Source organism: Lutra lutra, chromosome 7 (assembly GCF_902655055.1).
Source record: "Lutra lutra chromosome 7, mLutLut1.2, whole genome shotgun sequence".
In the NCBI taxonomy this organism is placed as follows: domain Eukaryota; kingdom Metazoa; phylum Chordata; class Mammalia; order Carnivora; family Mustelidae; genus Lutra; species Lutra lutra.
In genome coordinates this window covers 32,208,589-32,227,846 of record NC_062284.1, presented here as the reverse complement: position 1 = coordinate 32,227,846, position 19,258 = coordinate 32,208,589, and the positions used below count along the sequence as shown (strand labels likewise).

General features: G+C 43.7%; 1 protein-coding gene and 1 non-coding gene across 5 annotated transcripts in view; both read right to left on the bottom strand.

Moving 5' to 3' along the window:
• The window catches only part of ADPGK (ADP dependent glucokinase), a 42,737-nt gene extending 25,427 nt beyond the window's left edge, over positions 1-17,310 (bottom strand). For 2 of the 4 annotated variants that reach the window (XM_047735626.1, XM_047735627.1), the window contains exons 1-3: positions 17,018-17,310; positions 10,167-10,392; positions 7,011-7,073 (exon numbers count right to left, since the gene is read on the bottom strand). In XM_047735626.1, coding sequence (XP_047591582.1) covers positions 7,011-7,073; positions 10,167-10,392; positions 17,018-17,244 — 516 coding nt within the window. In that variant the 5' untranslated portion in view covers positions 17,245-17,310. The remainder of the gene's footprint in view (positions 1-7,010; positions 7,074-10,166; positions 10,393-17,017) is intronic. The other 2 variants (XM_047735624.1, XM_047735625.1) reach the window with 1 other exon arrangement.
• A 1,584-nt stretch (positions 17,311-18,894) lies between these two features.
• LOC125105736 (U4 spliceosomal RNA) lies at positions 18,895-19,030 on the bottom strand. The gene has a single exon (XR_007129003.1). It is a non-coding gene; the product is annotated as a U4 spliceosomal RNA (small nuclear RNA).
• Between the last annotated feature and the right edge of the window lie 228 nt (positions 19,031-19,258).

Here is a 19,258-nt window from a genome sequence, read left to right as displayed (position 1 = left end):
AAAAACGCTCCACATCACTTGGCATCAGGGAAATACAAATCAAAACCACAATGAGATACCACCTCACACCAGTCAGAATGACTAAAATTAACAAGTGAGGAAATGACAGATGCTGGCGAGGATGCGGAGAAAGGGGAACCCTCCTACACTGTTGGTGGGAATGCAAGCTGGTGCAACCACTCTGGAAAACAACGTGGAAGTTCCTCAAAATGTTGAAAATAGAACTACCCTATGACCCAGCAATTGCACTACTGGGTATATACCCTAAAGATACAAATGTAGTGATCCGAAGGGGTACATGCACCAGAATATTTATAGCAGCAATGTCCACAATAGCCAAACCATGGAAAGAACCTAGATGTCCATCAACAGATGAATGGATAAAGAAGATGTGGTATATATATACAATGGAATACTATGCAGCCATCAAAGGAAATGAAATCTTGCCATTTGTGACGAAGTGGATGGAACTAGAGGGTATCATGCTTAGCGAAATAAGTCAATCGGAGAAAGACAACTATCATATGATCTCCCTGATATGAGGAAGTGGAGATGCAACATGGGGGGTTTGGGGGGTAGCAAAAGAATAAATGAAACAAGACGGGATCCGGAGGGAGACAAACCATAAGAGACTGTTAATCTCACAAAACAAACTGAGGGTTGCTGGGGGGAGGGGGGCCAGGAGAAGGTGGTGGGGTTATGGACATTGGGTAGGGTTATGTGCTATGGTGAGTGCTGTGAAATGTGTAAACCTGGGGATAAAAATACATTATATGTTTATAAAAAAAAATTTAAAAATTAAAAAAAAAAAAAAAAAGAATAAAATGTTAGGATACCTGGGTGGCTCAGCTGGTTAAGCCTCTGGCTTTGGCTCAGGTCCTGGGATTGAGCTGAGTCCTACATCAGGCTTCCTGCTCAGGGGGGAGCCTACTTCTCCCTCTGCCTGCTGCTCCCCCTGCTTGTGCTCTTTCTCTCCCTCTCACAATAAATAAATAAAATGTTAAAAAATGTTAAAAAAAAGTTAAAAAAGAAAAAAGTGAATCATTAAAAAGAATAAAATGTCTAGGAATCAATTTAGCCAAGGAGGTGAAGAACCTGTACTCTGAAAACCGTAAGACAGTGATGAAAGAAATCAAAGACAACATAAATAAATGCAAAGATATACCATGCTCTTGGACTGGAAAAATTAATATCGTTAAAATGTCCATACTAGGGGCGCCTGGGTGGCTCAGTGGTTTAAGCCTCTGCCTTCGGCTCAGGTCATGATCCCAGGGTCCTGGGATCGAGCCCCGCATCGGGCTCTCTGCTCAGCAGGGAGCCTGCTTCCTCCTCTCTCTCTGCCTGCCTCTCTGCCTACTTCTGATTTCTCTCTGTCAAATAAATAAATAAAATCTTTAAAAAAAAAAAAAAAAAAAAAAAAAAAAAAAAAAAAAAAAAATGTCCATACTACCCAAAGCAATCTACAGATTCAGTGCAATCCCTACTGAAGTACCAATAACATGTTTTCACAGAACTAAGAACAAATAATACTAAAATTTATATGGTATCAGAAAAGACCATGAATAGCTAAAGCAATCTCAAGAAAGAATAACAAAGCTGGAGGCTCACACTCCCAGACTTCAGGCTACATTACACAATACTATAGTAATTGAAACAGTATGGTACTGGCATAAAAGATCAATGGAACAAAACAGAAAGCTCAGAAATAAACCCATGCTTATATGGCCAATCAATGACAAAGGAGGCAAGAATATACAATGGAGAAAAGAGTTCCTTCAATAAATTAGTTGAGAGAACTGGACATCTACCTGCAAAAGAATGGAACTGGGCCACTTTCTTCCATCATATCCAAAAGGAAACTCAAAATGGGTTACATTTAGGTCTTCTAAATCTAAGTTCTGAAACCATAAAACTCCTAAAACAGACAATAAGTTCTTGGACATCAGTCTTAGCAGTATTTTTTTGATTTGTCTCCTCAGTCAAGGGCAACAAAAGCAAAAATAAACAAGTGGGACTACATGAATCTAAAAAAGTTTTGCATCAGGGCTCCTGGGTGGCTCAGTAGGTTAAAGCCTCTGTCTTCGGCTCAGGTCATGATCTCAGGGTCCTGGGATGGAGCCTCGCATAGGGCTCTCTGCTCAGCGGGAAGCCTGCCCCCCCACCCCCACCTACTTGTGATCTCTGTCAAATAAATAAATAAAATCTTAAAAAAAAAAAAAGTTAAAAAAAAAAAATGAAAACACTAATTCTAAAAGAATAATGGGATGCCTGGGTGGCTCGGTTGGTTAAGTATCCAACTCTTGATTTCAATTCAGGTCTTGATCTCAGGGTCATGAGTTCAAGCCCTGTGTTGGGCTCTGTGCTAGGAATGGAGCCTACTTAAAAAAACAAACAAACCTACCCTTATGGTCACTGCAGCATTATTTACTTTAGCCAAGATATGGAAGCAGTCTAAATATCCCTGACAGATGAATGGTTAAAGAAGATGTGGTATATATATACAATGCGATATTACTCAACCATAAAAAAGAATGAAACCTTGCCATCTAAAACAACATGGATGGGCCTACAGGATATTCTGCTAAGTGAATTTGATTTTACTTCAATGTGGAATCTGAAAAACAAAACATAAGAACAAACAAAATGAAATTCCTAAATACAAAGAACGAACTCATGGCTGCCAGAGGGAAAGGTAGTAGAGGGATGGGCAAACATAGGTAAAGGGAATAGGGTACAAACTTCCATGTAAAAATAAGTCCTAGAGAGGCACCTAGGTGGTTCAGTCGGTTAAGCAGCTGCCTTCAGCTCAGGTCATGATCCCAGGGTCCTGGGATCAAGTCCCACATCAGGCTCCCTGCTCAGCAGAGAGCCTGCTTCTCCCTCTCCCTCTGCCTGCTGCTCTACTTATGCTCTTTGTCAAATAAATAAATAAAATCTTTAAAAAAAAAATAAGGCATAGGGATGGGGAGCATAGGAAATATAGTAGAAAATATAGTATCTTTGTATGGTGACAGATGACAATTATACTTATCATGGCATTTTGTAACGTATATAAATATCAAATTACTATGTTGTACACCTAAAAGTAATATTCTGTGTCAACTGTACTTCAAGAAAAGGATGAACTTCCCAGAAAAAAAGGACAATATAAATTACCAATATCAAGAACAAGAGATATCACTATAGATTCTATAGATCTTAAGAGGATAAGAGAATACAATTTTATGCCAATAAATTCACCAAATTAGAGGATATAGACAAATTCCTTGAAATTCCTTGAAACAAAATCTGAATTTCTCCATATCTACTAAAGAAATCACATTTGTTGTTAAAAACCTTTCCACATCAAAAACTCCAGGCTTAAAGGGTTTCACTGGTGAATTCTACAAACAATTAAGGAAATATTTCTCAACTTTTTTTTTTTTTTTGGTTAAAGATTTTTGTTTATCTATGACTGAGAGAGATAGCTAGAGAGGGAACACAAGCACGGGGAAGCTAGAGAGGAAGAAGCAGGCTCCCCACCGAGTAGGGTGCCTGATTTGGCGCTCGATCCCAGGATTCTGGAATCGTGACCTGAGCTGAAGGCAGACATTTAACAACTGAGCTACCCAGGCTCAGTTCCCAACTCATTCTATTAGGTCAGTATTACCCCAATACCAAAACCAGGCAGACATACAAGGAAAGTACAGACTTCATAGAAATTGATGCCAATTTTAATTTTTTTTAGATTTTATTTCTTTGAGAGAGGGAGAGCTCCACAAGGAGAGCTGTGAGCCCAATGCAGGCCTCGATCCCGGGACTCCAGGATCATGACCTGAGCCAAAGGCAGTCGCCTAACCAACTGAGCCACCCAGGTGCCTGATGCAAATTTTTAAAGCAAAATTTTGTAAACTGAATCCATCAATATGAAAAATGAAAATACATCTGAACCAGGTGAGGTTTATCTTAAGGATGCAGGTTGGTTTAATACCTGGAAACCAATGTAATTACCATATATCAAACTGAAAAGCGAAAACCATTCAATCATCTCCAAAGATGCAAAAACAGTATTTGACGAAATACAATATCTATTCCTAATTCTTGGCTAAACAACACAAATACATTTTCTAAAGGCCCTCTCTACCCCTGCACAGTTTCCATTCTACCATTCCACTAAATTTGCCTTTGCTATACTGCTTCTGAGACACAATACAGCATGGCCATTAAGAGTGTGAACTCTGGGGATGCCTGGTTGGTTAAACACTGCCTTTGGCTAGAGGCATGATCCCAGGGTTCTGGGATAGAGTCCCGCATCGGGCTACTTGCTCAGCAGGGAGCCTGCTTCTCTCGCTGCCTCTGCCTGCCTCTCTGCCTGCTTGTGTGTACTCTCTCTCTCTCTCTGGCAAATAAATAAAATCTTAAAAAAAAAAAAAATGTGAACTCTGGATCTGTAATACCTGGGTTCAAATCCCAGCTCCACCCCTTACTGGGTGTGCCACCTTGAACAGTTACAACTTCTTCATGCCTCATTTTTCCTATCTACAAAGTGAGGATAATAATAAGACTTCTCTTATAGGGCATCATAAAGTTAAATGAATTCATATATATACAAAGCACTAAAAACAGTGCCTGACATATAATAAGAACTATGTAAGTGTTAACTATTATTTTTATTATTACCTTTGGAAAATACCTAGCTAGCCCTTAACCTCTGGTTGATCTCAGACGATCACTTTGTTGAGAAGCATTTCAGCAGGTTAAACTAAATCCAAGAGATTAGTAGAGTCCTTAAGGTCATGGAGAGCCAGAACTTGAATCCTGGCTCAGTTAATTCCAGGCTAGGTATCCTGAGGCTCATTGCTTAACCTCCTTTCTCATGCTCAAAAGGGTCTTAATACCCTACTTCTTCAGACTGTTATGAGGGCTGTGTCGAAAATCCCTTTTCTTTTCTCAATCTCCCACCGAAGCCAGACTTACTTTACCAGGATGTCTTCCAATTGGACTGGTCCTAGGCCTGGCCTTTCCAGAAACCAAGAGCAAATGCTGGCCTCTGAAGAGGTCGATATTGAAAGGTCAATCCTGTATTCACCCAGAACTTTTGGGGTCCTCTCAGAGGCCAGAATTACTTCTCGGGGTCATGAGAATGCCTTTTGGGGACCAGGATTCTGATGGGAAGAGCCTGGCTCTAATGAGCTTATAACTGGTCTTCTATCAACTGGTGGTATTTCTGAAAGTCAGTCCTAGAACTTCCAATCTCTATTTGGGAGTTAATTAGTACCTTAAAGACAGTGGCTACAAAAAAATCTGTATTTCCAATCCCAATGTTTTTTTTTTTAAAGAATTTATTTATTCATTTGACAGAGAGAGATCACAAGTAGGCAGAGAGGCAGGCAGAGAGAGAGAGAGAGAGGAGGAAGCAGGTTCCCTGCCTAGCAGAGAGCCTGATGTGGGACTCGATCTCAGGACCCTGAGATCATGACCTGAGCCGAAGGCAGAGGCTTAACCCACTGAGCCACCCAGGCGCCCTCCGATTCCAATGTTTTATAAGAACTTTAATTCTTATTAAAATGCCACTGCTCACACTTTAACATGCTCTCCACAACTATCTCTTGGTGTACAATGTGGCTCCATATGCATTTTTCCTCCTCAAATAGCTGATTATCTGTACCTCTGGGTATCTCTGGGGTTTTGATTCTGTGCCCCTGAACTATATTTCTATTTTCAGACCAGGTCCCACAAACTTGAGGACTACTCATGATTCCCCACTGTCATCAGTAGCCACATCTATTCTGCACTTCTCAAGTTTGTTTACTCTGGAATCATCTTTGTCAAGTCTATCTTCTTTGTCCTCATGTATGGTCTAGCATCAAGTGATTCTATCTTAATTCATTTTTTTCTTTTTTTTGAGAGCATGCACACAAACACAAGTACACGGTGGGAGCAGGGCAGAGGGAGAGGGAAAGTATCTCAAACATGCTCCACACCCAGCATGGAGCCCAACATGGGGCTCCATCCCATGACCCTGATATCATGACCTGAGCAGAAGTCTAGAGTCAGACACTCAGCCGACTGAGCCACCCAGGCACCCCTCAAGTGAGTCCATTTTTTTTTTTTTTATTTGACAGACAGATCACAAGTAGGCAGAGAGGGAGGCAGAGAGAGAGGGGAGGAGGAGGCAGGCTTCCTGCTGAGCAGAGAGCCCGATGCGGGACTTGATCCCAGGACCCTGAGATCACGACCTGAGCCGAAGGCAGAGGCTTTAACCACTGAGCCACCCAGGCGCCCCAAGTGAGTCCATTTTTATTAGGCTTCAGACACATCTGTTTCTCCCCTTCTGGCTGCTCAAATTCAAATGTTAATCATTTTACAATACTGCAAGAGCAAAAACCTCCTTGCTGGCCTCCCCCTATTCAACTCATAGCAGAGAACCTTCCTACTCACGTGTTATTTTGAATATAGCAGTGAGTTTTAATTTGGTTTAAACCAAATGGTTTAAGACCTGAAGACACCCTCCCCTATCAACCTCCATCTAAAGGCCTTCATTTCCCAACACTCTGGATCCAGGATCATCAATACAGCCAACTATGTTTTTCTCTCCTCAGTGTGTTCCCTAGTCCTAGGTACTGATTCCACAGCCCAAATCCTCTCAACTGTCATGTGATATAATATTTAAGAATATGGGGGCTAGGGTTCTAGGTTAGAAAAGCTCCATTTCTGATTAGCTATGACTCTCTTTATGCCTCAAGCTTCATGTGGAAAGCAAGAAATTACAATACCAACCACAGCACCAACTGGCCTCAGTGTGGGTCGGACTAACAGAGCTTGTCTATGCAAAGTACTGTCCTCACACAGTAAGCACTGAGGAAACACTAGCTATTACTACTGTCCCACTAGTACCGTACTGCCTCCTAACAAGAGACCTAGGGCCTGGCACATACTAGGTGGTCCATAAGATGAATATTTATTCTTGCTCCCAAAATTATTCAAATACTAGTGAAAGATACAGATTTTAATCTGGGAATTTGACCTACCTTTAAATCTGAGTAGGCTGCAAATTTCTGTCCAATTAAAGCTGCATTTCCTCCTACATAGTGCTGTAAGACAGTTTCAAAGTTATTAGACAGTATTTTAGCAACCCATGTTACCCAAGCTTAGTAATTTTTTTAATTTGTTAAATTTATAGTCCTTTTTCCTCCCAAAATTTTGAGGCTACTTTTTAACAATAACACACAGATGAGGTTTTAATAAAAATATTAACCTCCTAGGTTCACAGACAATGAATTATAAACAAAGGCTAAAAAAACCCAAATATATTAACCATGAAAATTAGTGTAACTGCCTTAACTGTAGATCAGATCTGGCCTTGAGCTTTCAGGAAGCTAGAAGAGAAAAAGGAAACATGAAAAATGTGGACAGATCTTATCTTTTGAGTCACAGTCCTACTGAAATGAGTGTATGACTGTGTTACTCTCCTCCTAAAAATCATTCAATAGATACTACAATGAACTAAACTCAACTTGTAAGTGAGGCATACAGGCCTTTCTTTATCTGTCCCCCACCCCGTGCTTTCTCTCTCCCGGATGCCCAGCCCTTCTCATGCACTGGGAAATCCCCACTTCCTTCTCAAGAATCACCTGCATGCACCTCTTCTGCCATGCCTGCTGTCCCTCTTTCTCCACTGCCACCTCAGCCTCCACAGCTGCCCTCCCAGACAGGATTAGAGATCTCTTGCTATCCCTATACTCGAATTCCACTAAAGCCCTTGTCCACTTGGGCTACTGTCATCTGGGTACATGACTAGTTCCCTCAACGCAGGACTGGCTCTCCTCTTACAACAGTAAGTGCTCAGTGAATGTTTGTTGCTAAATTTCAAGAAAGATGTGTTGGAAAACATAAAGGCTTTCCTAGGAGCAAGTCTAAGGGTAATGGAAAATATAAAGGCTTTCCTAGGAGCAAGTCTAAGGGTCCTAACGTAGGCCTATGTCTCCTAAAACACCACTCCTTTCAGCTGCAGACCTGGTGCTGGAGAGGCAGATGACTCAAGGCTGGTATTCCATGTTGCTGACTAAGGATGGATCCACATGCTTTGGACACCTGACAAATAGGATAAGGCTGATGCTCCATTATGAAAACTAAGAAGCCTGATCAATACTCTTGCTCAGATGGAGCGCCACTATCTCACCTTCTAGCCCTCGACCACATGCAGAGGCACAGACTAAACAATTCTAGATTCTAGACACCACTTTCATCCTAAGCTTTCTGTTGACCAATCTCCAGATTCAAGTAAACAATAACCGCTTCCTGTAGGTAAATTTAAAGCTTTTCTGTGAGATACAGGCTAAAATTTGGTCTTTTACATTTCAGCATGAATTTTTATTTGACTATTATGGCCAGATGAATTTACTAAAAATCTTGGGGGAAATATTAAGATTTTATGAAGTGGATTTTAGATTTTTCATGTAGTATTATTAACTACTGTTTTATCAATCTGCTTATAGTTTAAGGGAGTTTGAAAAGACATCAAATGAAGTGTTGCCCTCACGGAAGGTAAGGAGAGCATTTTAGACCTCATACTTTTAAGAAATAACTTGGACAATCAAAAAGCTATCTTTATAGAAAAAACTTTTTTTTTTGCATCATGAAACAAAAGGCAGGATCAAGGCAGAAGAGAATAGAAATTGAATTAGTGGTTCAAATACAATGATAACAAAGACTTTTAGCAGCAGACTTGTCATCATGTTAGAACTACTGAGGTACTTTCATAAAAGATCAGAATCTCACTAGTGAGCTCAGCTATAAAAATGATTGCAGCTGACATTTTAACAGCTTGCTGTCTGCTTTACAAACCTGGCTGGGTAACGCCCATGCCCACTTTAATGTTCAAATGGGAAGCTTCAAAAGCAAAAAGAACTTTAAAACCTTGAAAGTTCTCAAAATAAAAGTGGTCATAAAGAATGGCCCATGAAAAGTACCAATTAAAAATGGCATTAAGGAGCTCCCCTAGCAAGAACCACATCTAGACTGATGTGACTAGCCAAGGCAAGATTTTAGGTGAGTAGGAAGAACTGGGGGCGTGGGGGGGGGGGGGGGCGTGGGGGACAGACACTGAAATAAACAATCAAAATTCAGTCTCAAGAGGTGTGAGAGCATGTGTAGCTGCAGGTATGCTGGAGTTAAGGGCCTGGGATCTCCAGGCCCAGCACTGCCTCTTACTCCATGTGAACCTTAAGAAAGTATCAGAACCATGTGGGCCCTAAGTCTTTATTTATGATCACCGTGTGGGCTTGGGGACCCCTAGGTCTGACAGGTCCTATCCTGTAGACCAGGGGTTCTCAAAACAAGGTCCTCAGAACAAGAGCATCAATGTACCCAGGAAACTTCCCAGTAGGGAAGTAAGTTCTTGAGTCCCATCCTACATCTACTAAATCAGAACTATGGGAGTAAGGCCCAGGAATCTGTTTCATTAACTACCCCCCACAAGTGATTCTGTGTTTTAGGTCTGAGAATGACTGATCTAGACCAGTGCTTCTCAACCAATGTGATTTTGCTTCCTTTCTCTCCCCAGCCTGGGAACAACTGAGCATGACCTTTGTAACTGCCACAGCTAGGGAAGGAAAAGAGTGCTATTGTCTGTCATCCAGTCGGTAGATGTGAGAGATGCTGCTGAACATCTCACCTGTGCAGACAGCCCCTACCACAAAGAATTATCCAACTCAAAGCATCAGTATTGCTGAGGTAAGGAACCTGGCTCTGGGCCACCAGAGCTACACCAAGCTACAACTAGCACTCTGTGTGTTTGGCTTTATTCTCCTGCTCAGGAAGGACTCAGCCATATTATGTTTATTATGATTATTCCACATCATCAGCCACAAACAAGAGTGGGCATCTTTACTACCTTCAACTTGGGTAATATGAAAAAAGAGCAATTTGATAGATGAACTAGGACCAAAATTTTGGTAACTATGCTTCCTAAATGTTGGATGAATTGAACTGACTAGAAACAGTGGAGTTAATGAAAAGTTCAGATACACAGTTTGACAGAAAGGGAAAATACTACGGAACTGGATTCCTAACAATCACCCTCCAGAGAGGCTGAGGAAAAGTTGCTTGGTTGCTTCTAGGAACCTTATACAAAAAGCTATCTTTCCCCACCTTATCTTAATTTACTGTTGGTGAACCAAACAGACCTGGGCTCCTGGGAGCTCTGATGCAGTCTGGGCAATGTCATGGAAAGCTTCCTTATCGCTGAAGAAGCGCTCAGCTGCGGCTCCCTTCCCCATGAAGTGAACAAAAGCTTCTTCCAAATCATTCCTTGAATGCAGAATGGTGTGATCTTTTCCATTCCCAGGACTCCGGCCAAGCGCCTCTAAGAGTTTCACCCCTGAGAGCACTACATCCACACAGGCATTGACTCTGGAAGGAAGGAGGAAAGAGGCAGTGTGAAAGAAAAGAGAAGCAGCACCATGGAAGTTACTTTGCATTTAACAACAGAGAAATGTTTCTAGGAACTGTATCCAAACAGAAAAACCAAGGAAGTGGGATAGAAATCTGGACAGGGAAATAAATAGCCTATGGCAGATGGAAGATTCCTTTATCTGGACAAACGTCTTCAGATCACAACACAGGAATCTTTCCAACAGGATGGCAAACTTTTTTTTTTTTTCCTTAAAGATTTTATTTATTTGTGAGAAAGAGAGAGACACTAAGCAAGGAGGCCGACGTGAGACTCGATTCCAGGACTCTGGGATGATGACCTGAGCTAAAGGCAGACGCTTAACCGAGACACCAAGGCATCCCCAGTGTGGCAAACTTTTACGCTAGCTACAAAGAGCAAACAGGTGCTCAGCATTTGAGAACAAAGTTATCATAATACAAATACAGCATTTCTGAGAAAATGTTGGCAGAGACAAACTGTCTGGATTCCTACTGGCTTTGTGACTTGGGCAAGTCACTTTAATTTCTCAACTTCCTCATTTATGGTGTAATGTGGGTGTTAGACTCATACAGCTGTATTGAAGATTAAGTTAGTATATGCTTAGGAACAATGCTTGGTGCAAAGTAAGCAAAATATAAGTTTTGGTCAAAGGGCAAATATTAGATATCTTCCTTTCAAAGACACATTAGGATGGTGGTAAGACTCACTAAATACCTAAATACCTAACGTCTAAATACTCCTACCTGAAACTTTTCAACAGTTAAGTGGTGCCTTAAAGACTGAGGCACATCTGTAGCCTGGTAACAATTCATCACTTGGCAGGTGTTCACTGGACCAATCCAAGACCTTTAAAGGGCCTGTGAGAAGCCAGTGCTGCACTACCTAGTTGTCTCTATGGAAACAAATTATAAGGCACTATGGTTGTGTGGCGCGGCCTGTCTATAAAAATATAAGCCAGAAAAGTTCTGGTTTATGTTTTTAGTGTTACTTTGCTAAAAGCCATCCCTTAGAAGAGAAGGGTCAAATAATTTGGTACCTAGAGAGGGACTTCCTGTCCCCCACCCCACAGTCACCTTGATTCCTGCCTCGGCCTACTGGGGATGTCATTTTTGCCAGTGGGACTAGATGACCACACAGGCAGCTGGAAGCTTCTGAGAAGGCCAAAGCTCACAGCAGGCCAACAAACAGCTTCTGGCGATAAGGATGGATGGGCTTCCAAGGGTAATTCTGAGAGCTTCAAAAGCAGAAAGTATATTCATCCATAAGAAAGGCCCAAACGGGGGCGCCTGGGTGGCTCAGTGGATTAAGCCTCTGCCTTCGGCTCGGGTCATGATCCCAGAGTCCTGGGATGGAGCCCCGCATCGGGCTCTCTGCTCGGCAGGGAGCCTGCTTCTCCCTCTTTCTCTGCCTGCCTCTCTGCCTACTTGTGAGCTCTGTCTGTCAAATAAATAAAGAAAGAAAGAAAGGCCCAAACGATTGGATTCTGGTGTAGACTATGGCTATATTTCCCTTCTAGTCACTTAAAAAAAAAAAAAATCTTGATCTGGAAATTAACACATGAATTCATTAATGGTGGTCAACTCTAAGAGGAATGAGATGGGCAAGGGCGAGGAATTTTATATTTTGCTAGATGTATTTCTGATTTTTATAAGCATGCATTACCTTTATAATTAAAAAACAATTATCATATGATCTCACTGATACAAGGAATTTGAGAAACAAGACAGAGGATCATAGGGGAAGGGAGGGAAAAATCAAACAAGATGAAACCAGAGAGGGAGACAAACCATAAGAGACCCTTAATCTCAGGAAACAAACTGAGAGTTGCTGGGGGTTGGGGGTGGGAGGGATTCGGTGGCTGGGTGAGGGACACTGGGGAGGGTATGTGCTATGGTGAGTGCTGTGAATTGTGTAAGACTGATAAATTACAGACCTGTACCTCTGAAACAAATAGTACATGTTAATTAAAAAATAAATAATTTTTAAAAGGTTCATATGGAGGGTAGACATCAGTAACATCACTCAAGCAAGGTTTACAAGGGCAAGAAAGAGACACATCTCTCCTAATGACACAAACTCACTGCACCCACATCATAAGGATTCTTTAATTTTTCCCCTATGGATCCCATGCTTGTAAAAAGATTTCTGCCCACCAAACATAATTTAAATACTCAAATTTTCTTATTCTTTTAAAACAAAGATACATACTCTGATCAATTGGAAAGGCATAATCAAGAGTTACTATGCTTTTTTGTGCATAAAACACATTGACATTCATATGGCAGGTGCTTAATGATAAGTTTAAAATACGTTCCTTTCACAGCCCTACTGATTATAAACCAAGCATACCTTATAAACTGGTCTCAATTCCACCCCATATAGGAACACCCATATAGGGTGTTCTTCAGTTCTTTATTTCTACTGGATGTAATATTAGATGTTTAAAGGGTAGACTTAAAAAAATATTTTATTTATTTGGCAGAGAAAGAGAGCATACACAGCACAAGCAGGGAAGGCAGCAGGCAGAGGGAAAAGCAGGATCCCTGCTGAGTAAGAAGCCCGATGTGGGGCTCGATCCCAGGACTCCTGGGATCATGACCTGAGCCGAAGGCAGATGCCTAAAGGACTAAGTCACCCAGGAGCCCCAAGGGTGGACTCTTAAATAGGAGAGCTTTCCCTGGCTCTCAGATGCAAGTAGGTTCCCGAGTTTCAGATAATACAAATTTTGATAGCGAGAGACACCATTTCCATCCAACAGCCCATATAGAAAATGTTTTCCAATGGATTTGGGTCCGGAGTCTGGAAAGCAAAAGTTCAGACACTGAGGGATGCCCACATCTGAAAACAGCAGCTTGCACAAACACATCACCTTCATCCCCAGTGATACGCTAAGACCTTGAACAGGGTCTGGGTCTTTAAAGATGAGAATGGAGGAAGTCTACAAAAGTTACAAAACAAGGGGGGCCTGGGTGGCTCAGTCATAAGCGTCTGCCTTCAGGTCAGGTCATGATCCCAGAGTCCTGGGATCCAGCCCTGCATCAGGCTCCCTGCTCATCAGGAAACCTGCTTCTCCCTCACCCTCTCCCGCTGCTTGTGTTCCCTCTCTCGCTATGTCTCTCTGTGTCAAATAAATAAAATCTTAAAAAAAAAAAAAAATTACAAAACAAAACCAACCCCCCTCCCATAATGGAAAGGAACAATGTTCAACATATTTTGCAACACAAGGCAAAACCCAGCAGAACCAATTTTGAGTTAAAAATATGTACCTACCATAGGAATATTTTCTACCCTCCCCCCACTTCATCATGTCATGAATACTAAGGGGAAAAAAAAAAACTTAAAAAGGAAAAAATTTTATTCAGTAGCTTTTCATAATAAAAAGAGCACTGAACATCTACATACCAGATACCAAACTAATGTGCTTTCTACTTATACTTTAATCAGAGCAAGAATCTCCCTCTGCTCTTCCCTCAATTCAAAAGCATCCAAGAATGTAACAAGCACCTCACCTATGGTACTTTATTCTCAGGGGAATTAAAGGGAGGAAGGGAGCAAAAGAGCCAGAAGAGAAAATTATGCTCATGTGACTTTAGGCAGAATTTCACAGTTGAGTAAGAAATGTCTAAGATTATAGTGTGAGTTTGGAGAAAACAGATGAAATAACTGGAAAACAAAGCAAGACAACAGATGCTGAATGCCCAAACAAGGGGAAGGGCTAGAAGGCTAGGGGAGCCTGGGCTTCCAAGCCTACTGCCAGAGACTCTTGGGGGGGTGGAAGAAGGGGGCTCAGTGCTCCCTCTAGACTGTAAGTTCTTTAGAGGCAAGAATGGTTATTTTCATTGCCTCCCTGCTGCTTCATTATCTGCAAAATGTTTCTTTAGGTTCTTTCTAGCTTTTTAACATTATACCTGAGATACTGCAGTAGGTAATCATAATCATTAGAAGATGCAGAACTGCAGAGAAGAAAAATCCAAAGGGGAAGGGCAGTGGTCCCTGGGGTGAAGTCTGGATGGCCCTCTGGACAAAGAAAGCAGCCTGGTATTTAGGAAGCACTGAATGTAAGACAGGCATTTTCAAAGAGACCACACCAATTGCAAAATGCGGTAAGACAGGGAAGTAGTCACACTGCTTTCAGCTGAGAAGAATTGAAGCTGGGGGTTGACTACCATTCCAAAGGCCACAAATGGAAGAGCCTAAGTTCAAACCCAGATTTCTCTGATACTGAAGCCCTCACAGGAAGCATGCACAAGCAAAGATGCAGATGAAGGGATTAACTCTGTGTCTGGATACAGTAAGAATGTTGATCTAGTTAGCGTTCATTCCCCGTACCTGGCTTCACTCTGACTTTGGAAACCTATCTTACTCCACTCCTCTGTTGATCTATTAGTTAGATCCATTAGTAGATCTAACTAGATGGAGAATTAATAATCCTTTGGGACACAAAGGCTGACTTTTTTTTTTTTAAACCATGAGTCCTGAAAGCACTTTTCAAATTGTCATTGACAGCACTGTGTACCCCTGTCCCCCATCAATTCATATGTTGAAGCCCTAACCACAAATGTGAATGTTTTTGGAGATAGAGACTATTTAAAGAGATAATTAAGGTTAAATGAGGCCATAATCCAAGAGGAATAATCTCCATATAACAAGAAGAGACACCAGGAGTGTGCATGCACAGAGGAAAGTCCATACAGGTAACTGGTGGGAAGAAGGCCATCTGCTAGTCAGGATCTCATTCTGAGACTATCAGCCTCTAGAACCACGAGAAAATTCCTGTTGTTTAAGTCACCCAGTCTGTGGTATTGTGTCATGTCAGGTTGAACACTAATAATGAATATATCTGTCTTCAACAAATGAGGTGGATACCTTGTCTTCACCCATTTTTGCATCCTCAGAGCCTAGCACAGACCTGACACATACCATATAGTTGCTGGTACTTGCTGAATGTCCATAAAGCCAGGGAGGACACTTAAGAAACTGATAAGGAGGAACACCTGGAAGACTCAGTTCATTAAGCATCTGACTCTTGATTTCAGCTCAGGTCATGACCTCAGGGTCATGAGATGGAGCCCCATGCTGGGCTCTGCACTCAGCACGGAGTCTGCTTGAGATTCTCTCTCTACCTCTACCCGGCCCCCCGGCTTGCACCTGTGCACTTTCTCGCAAAATAAATAAAATCTTTAAAAACAAAAAACCAACCAAACAAAACCCAAAAGAAACTCATAAGGAAGTAGGTGAAAGGGCCTGAACTTGAGAGAAGAGATAAAAGGAAATATTATCTGAAGAAACTATATGCTGGTTTAAAAAAAAAAAAAAGAGTACATGGGGTACCTGGTTAGCTCAGTACATGAAGCATGCAACTCTTTTTTTTTTTTAAATTTTATTTATTTATTTGACAGAGAGAGAGAGAGCACAAGCTGGGGGAACGACATGCAGAGGGAGAGGGAGAAACAAACTCCTTGCTGAGCAGAGAGCCTGACGTGGGGCTCTATCCCAGGACCCTGGAATCATGACCTGAGCTGAAGGCAGACGCTTAACCGACTGAGCCACCCAGTCGCCCGGAAGCATGCAACTCTTGATCGCAGGATTAAGTATGAGCCCCACAATGAGTGTAGAGGTGACTCAAAATAAATATTAAAAAAATACTAACATTTGTGTGCTCTTTACAGAAGACACCATGCAAGATTACACAATTATTTCGTTTAATCTTCAGGATAACTTTGCTCTACCCTTGCCTCAAGCACTCACAAAAACTAGCAGAGTACTTCATAGAAGGTCTGCTTTTGTATCATGCTTCTGAGGTGATGGCAAGATATTTAAATCGAATTGAGACAGGGTTTAAAGTTAGTGTGAAGGGAACAATGAGGAACACAAAGAAAGGAGGCCCTGTGAGTTGGGAGAACAGTAAATATGCAATGTCACTGAAGTCAAGGGAAGGAAAGAGTTTCAAGGAGAAAGGCACGTTCAGCGCGTGGAAGACTGCACAGGGTTGACAACGAAGACTAAAAAAGGGCAGCAGAATTGGAAAATCAACAAATCACCAGTGAGCTTTGAGAGAGCAGTTTCAATAGCGGCGGTCTCCCAAACTACGGTATTAAGGAGAAACAAGGGAGATAAAGTCGGTAGCTAAAGGCAGTGAACCACACCACTCACTCAAGACGTTCAGAAGAGGGCGAGTGTCTTCAAAGTGCTAAGACCCAAGTGTCTTTGACCGCAAAAAAGCAGTCGTCAAAAGAGCTGTAACAGGATTGAAGGAGACTGGCACAGGAGGGTGTCAGGCTGCGCGGGATTGGCAGAGGCTATTAGGTCCTACCGAGATGACAGAGGGGCGCAGAGACCAGGCAAGAGGAAAAAGCAGTCTGTTGAGTCCCTGCATCAGTGATGAACAGGGCAGGTCCCTGACATCCGACGCTTCTCGCCAAGGAGGCAGCGTGGACACCAGCGCCGAGAAGCCTTCCCGGCAACGTCTGGGAAGCCCTATTTCCGCGCGGTTCTACCTCCCAGTTCCCCAGCCGTCCGAACTCCGCCAAGGCGGCCCTCGGAGGCCCGAAGCACCCGCACTTCCTGGAAGGACCCAGAGACGCAGCCCCCGCAGGCACTCACCCCACGGCCACGCGGCGCCAGCGGCGGGCCGGCCGTACGATGAGCGCGTCCCAGGCGGCCGCCAAGCGGCCCTCAGGGGAGCCGGGTCCCGGGGGCGCGGGCGACAGCTGTAGCGAGCTCCATAGCGAGCGAAGCGCCGAGCCCGGCAGCTGCGGCTCCAGCAGGAGGACACAGCCCACCGCCAGCGCCAGGAAGCCGGCATACGCAGAGCCGCGCCACAGCGCCATGGGGACCGAGGCGCCCCAGCCACCAGCCCGCTCCTTTCCCGGCCCGCGCCTCTTCCGTCTCGGCGTGCGCCGCCGTAGACACGCGCCACGTCACGCAGGCGCGCCACGGTCCCCGAGGGGCGGGCTGGGGGCGGGGGCTGGCGCTGGGGGGCGCGGTTGTACGGCCCAGAGGCAGGAACGCGGAGTCGGGACTCCAGCCGGACCCCACTAGAGGGGCGAGGGTGCGTTTGTTAGGAGGGACACCAATCACTGTCCCCCTCTTTTAATTCGTCCCTCCGTGAGTGTGTCCATCCTCCATCGCTGGCTTAACTCTTCCTCTTTCTCCCTGGGGGAATTAGCTCAGATGGCACCCGCGCTGCTGGGAGCCCCAAGGGCAGGCGAGGAGGGAGGGATTCCGCCCCTTTCGAGGGCAACCCGAAAGTTTCAGCCCCTCGAGGCCTGTGCCAAGACGGGAGATCCCGCAGTGATCCCTCTCGCGGGACGACCGGAATCAGGCCTTCAAATAACCCTCTTGGGGGCGCTGTTCCCTTTAGCAATATCAGAAAAACGCACAAATGCACACAATCTTGTGTTAGTTACAGAGATTATGGACTTGGGTTAAGAAACACTGGTTTTGGGACGCCTGGGTGGCTCAGTTGGTTAAGCAGCTGCCTTCGGCTCAGGTCATGATCCCAGCGTCCTGGGATCGAGTCCCACATTGGGCTCCTTGCTTGGCGGGGAGCCTGCTTCTCCCTCTGCCTCTGCCTGCCATTCTGTCCGCCTGTGCTCGCTCTCTCTCCCTCTCTCTCTGACAAATAAAAAAAAAAAAAAAAAAAATCTTAAAAAAAAAAAAAAGAAACAGTGGTTTCTCCTTTTTCCACGGCGATAGGGCTTCAGCCCAGGCAGGCTCCGTCTTCCTCATTGTGACACTTCTGTGTATGAGTGTAACATTATGAGAAGTGAAGCTGGGCTTGTTGCCAGCTCCTCAGCAGCCACCATGTATTGCCTAGGCTTCTTCCCTGCCCTGTTCAATTTTTTTTTTTTTTTTCTAGTTCTGCTGGCTCCTGACCTTGGCTTTGTGTCCGATTTTCCACTGCCCCTGACCTTTGGACTTGGCAATGAAACTTGATTTCCCTAGCTTTGATCTTGGGCAATTGGGTTCGCCCCTCCACCCCCACCCCGTCCCACATCACACACTTCCCCATCCTGGTCCTCTACCTTCCCCTAGCTCACCCCACCCAGCCTACCTGATGATAGCCGTCTTTTCATTTTTTTTTTTTTTAAAGAGTTTATTTATTCGACAGAGAGAGAGAGAGATCACAAGTAGGCAGAGAGGCAGGCAGAGAGAGGAGGAAGCAGGCTCAGTGCTGAGCAGAGAGCCCGATGCGGGGCTCGATCCCAGGACCCTGAGATCATGACCCGAGCCGAAGGCAGAGGCTTAACCCAATGAGCCACCCAGGCGCCCCGATAGCCGTCTTTTCAAAGATGTTCACACAGGAAGAGCTCTGGGCTGCCACGTAAAGGAAGGAAGCCAAGGGGCCAATGAGATTTATGTGGAGCCTTGAAACTGTCTTGCCTTTCCCTTCTCTCTCCTCAGGTAGACATGTCAAATCAGTTCCTAGAGAAACTGATTTCTCTCTCATGGCCCTGAGTGGACATGTTTCCCTACCATCCCAGAGAGGACTATACCAGCACCTAACTCAAAAGCAGGGAATCAATCCACTGATGCCAGAGAACATTTCTTAATAAGCAATAATTGTGCCTTGGATAAACCTCATTGGCTACCATACTGCCAATGCACAAAACTCAAGAGACTACTTCTCTCCACTGAGAATTTGGACCAAGAGTCAGGAGTCTGTAGCTAGTTTTTTTAATTGTTTTTTGTTTGTTTGTTCGTTTTCTGTTTTTTGTTTTTCCTGGACCCACAAGGTCACATAGGCTTGATGGTCAGATAGAGTTAGTTAAATATATTTCCAAGGTGAAGTTTTGGAGGAGCTCAGGAAGCTGGACTCTGGGAGGTCTATGCGGGCAGACA